A 677-nucleotide genomic window follows, 5' to 3' on the forward strand; every position below is an offset into this window, starting at 1 on the left:
GCACAACTACCAAAACATATATCCGGTTATAACAATAACACCAAATAACACAATCGCCAAGAACCTCTGCAACGACTCGTCCGCCCTTACCTTCCTCCCGATCTTCTTGTTGATCTCCTTCATGACCAGCGAGCCGAGGAAGCCCGCCAGGTACATGGCGAACGGCACGGTGGCGATGAACGTCTCGCTCAGATTCAGCGTCTCTTGCACGTACAGGGGAATGTACACCTTTTCGATAGAAACAGAAATAACTATAGTTTACTTAGTGCAAGGCACTTCAGTGAGGGAGTATACTTTTGCGAGACAAATGGGAAAACATATTAGGCCAGACGTCTTTACAAGAGAAAAGGGGACGTTTTTACATAGTAGGATACGCCTGTTAACGAGAGAGATGGGGAACGGAGTACATGTTGGTCACTTTAGTGCAGGGGTGTAAAACCCATGACTACCCCGAAATTATTATCGTCATATTTAAGATACTGAATGTTCATAAACAAGTTTTAGTTCGCAATGGAAATATTAAGTTAATAAGTAAAATAAATTTTATGTGCAGGTATGTACTATCAAGACGCTTTTCAATAACGTAGTCCAAGGGAGCCAGCTATGTACCTTTGTTGATCCTTAAGAACTAAGATAAAATAAAAAATAAGCGTAAACCACCTGAATACAATAAAAAG

The 677-nt window shown here is 41.1% G+C and overlaps 1 protein-coding gene across 1 annotated transcript in view; it reads right to left on the reverse strand.

Annotated features, from left to right (window-relative positions):
* The window catches only part of LOC119592391 (major facilitator superfamily domain-containing protein 12-like), a 49,907-nt gene that overhangs the window by 2,483 nt on the left and 46,747 nt on the right, over window positions 1-677 (reverse strand). Inside the window, exon 8 of the mRNA XM_037941212.1 lies at window positions 91-230. Within this exon, the coding sequence (XP_037797140.1) occupies window positions 91-230 (140 nt within the window). The remainder of the gene's footprint in view (window positions 1-90; window positions 231-677) is intronic.

The sequence above is a fragment of the Penaeus monodon genome, chromosome 30 (genome assembly GCF_015228065.2).
Source record: "Penaeus monodon isolate SGIC_2016 chromosome 30, NSTDA_Pmon_1, whole genome shotgun sequence".
NCBI lineage: Eukaryota > Metazoa > Arthropoda > Malacostraca > Decapoda > Penaeidae > Penaeus > Penaeus monodon.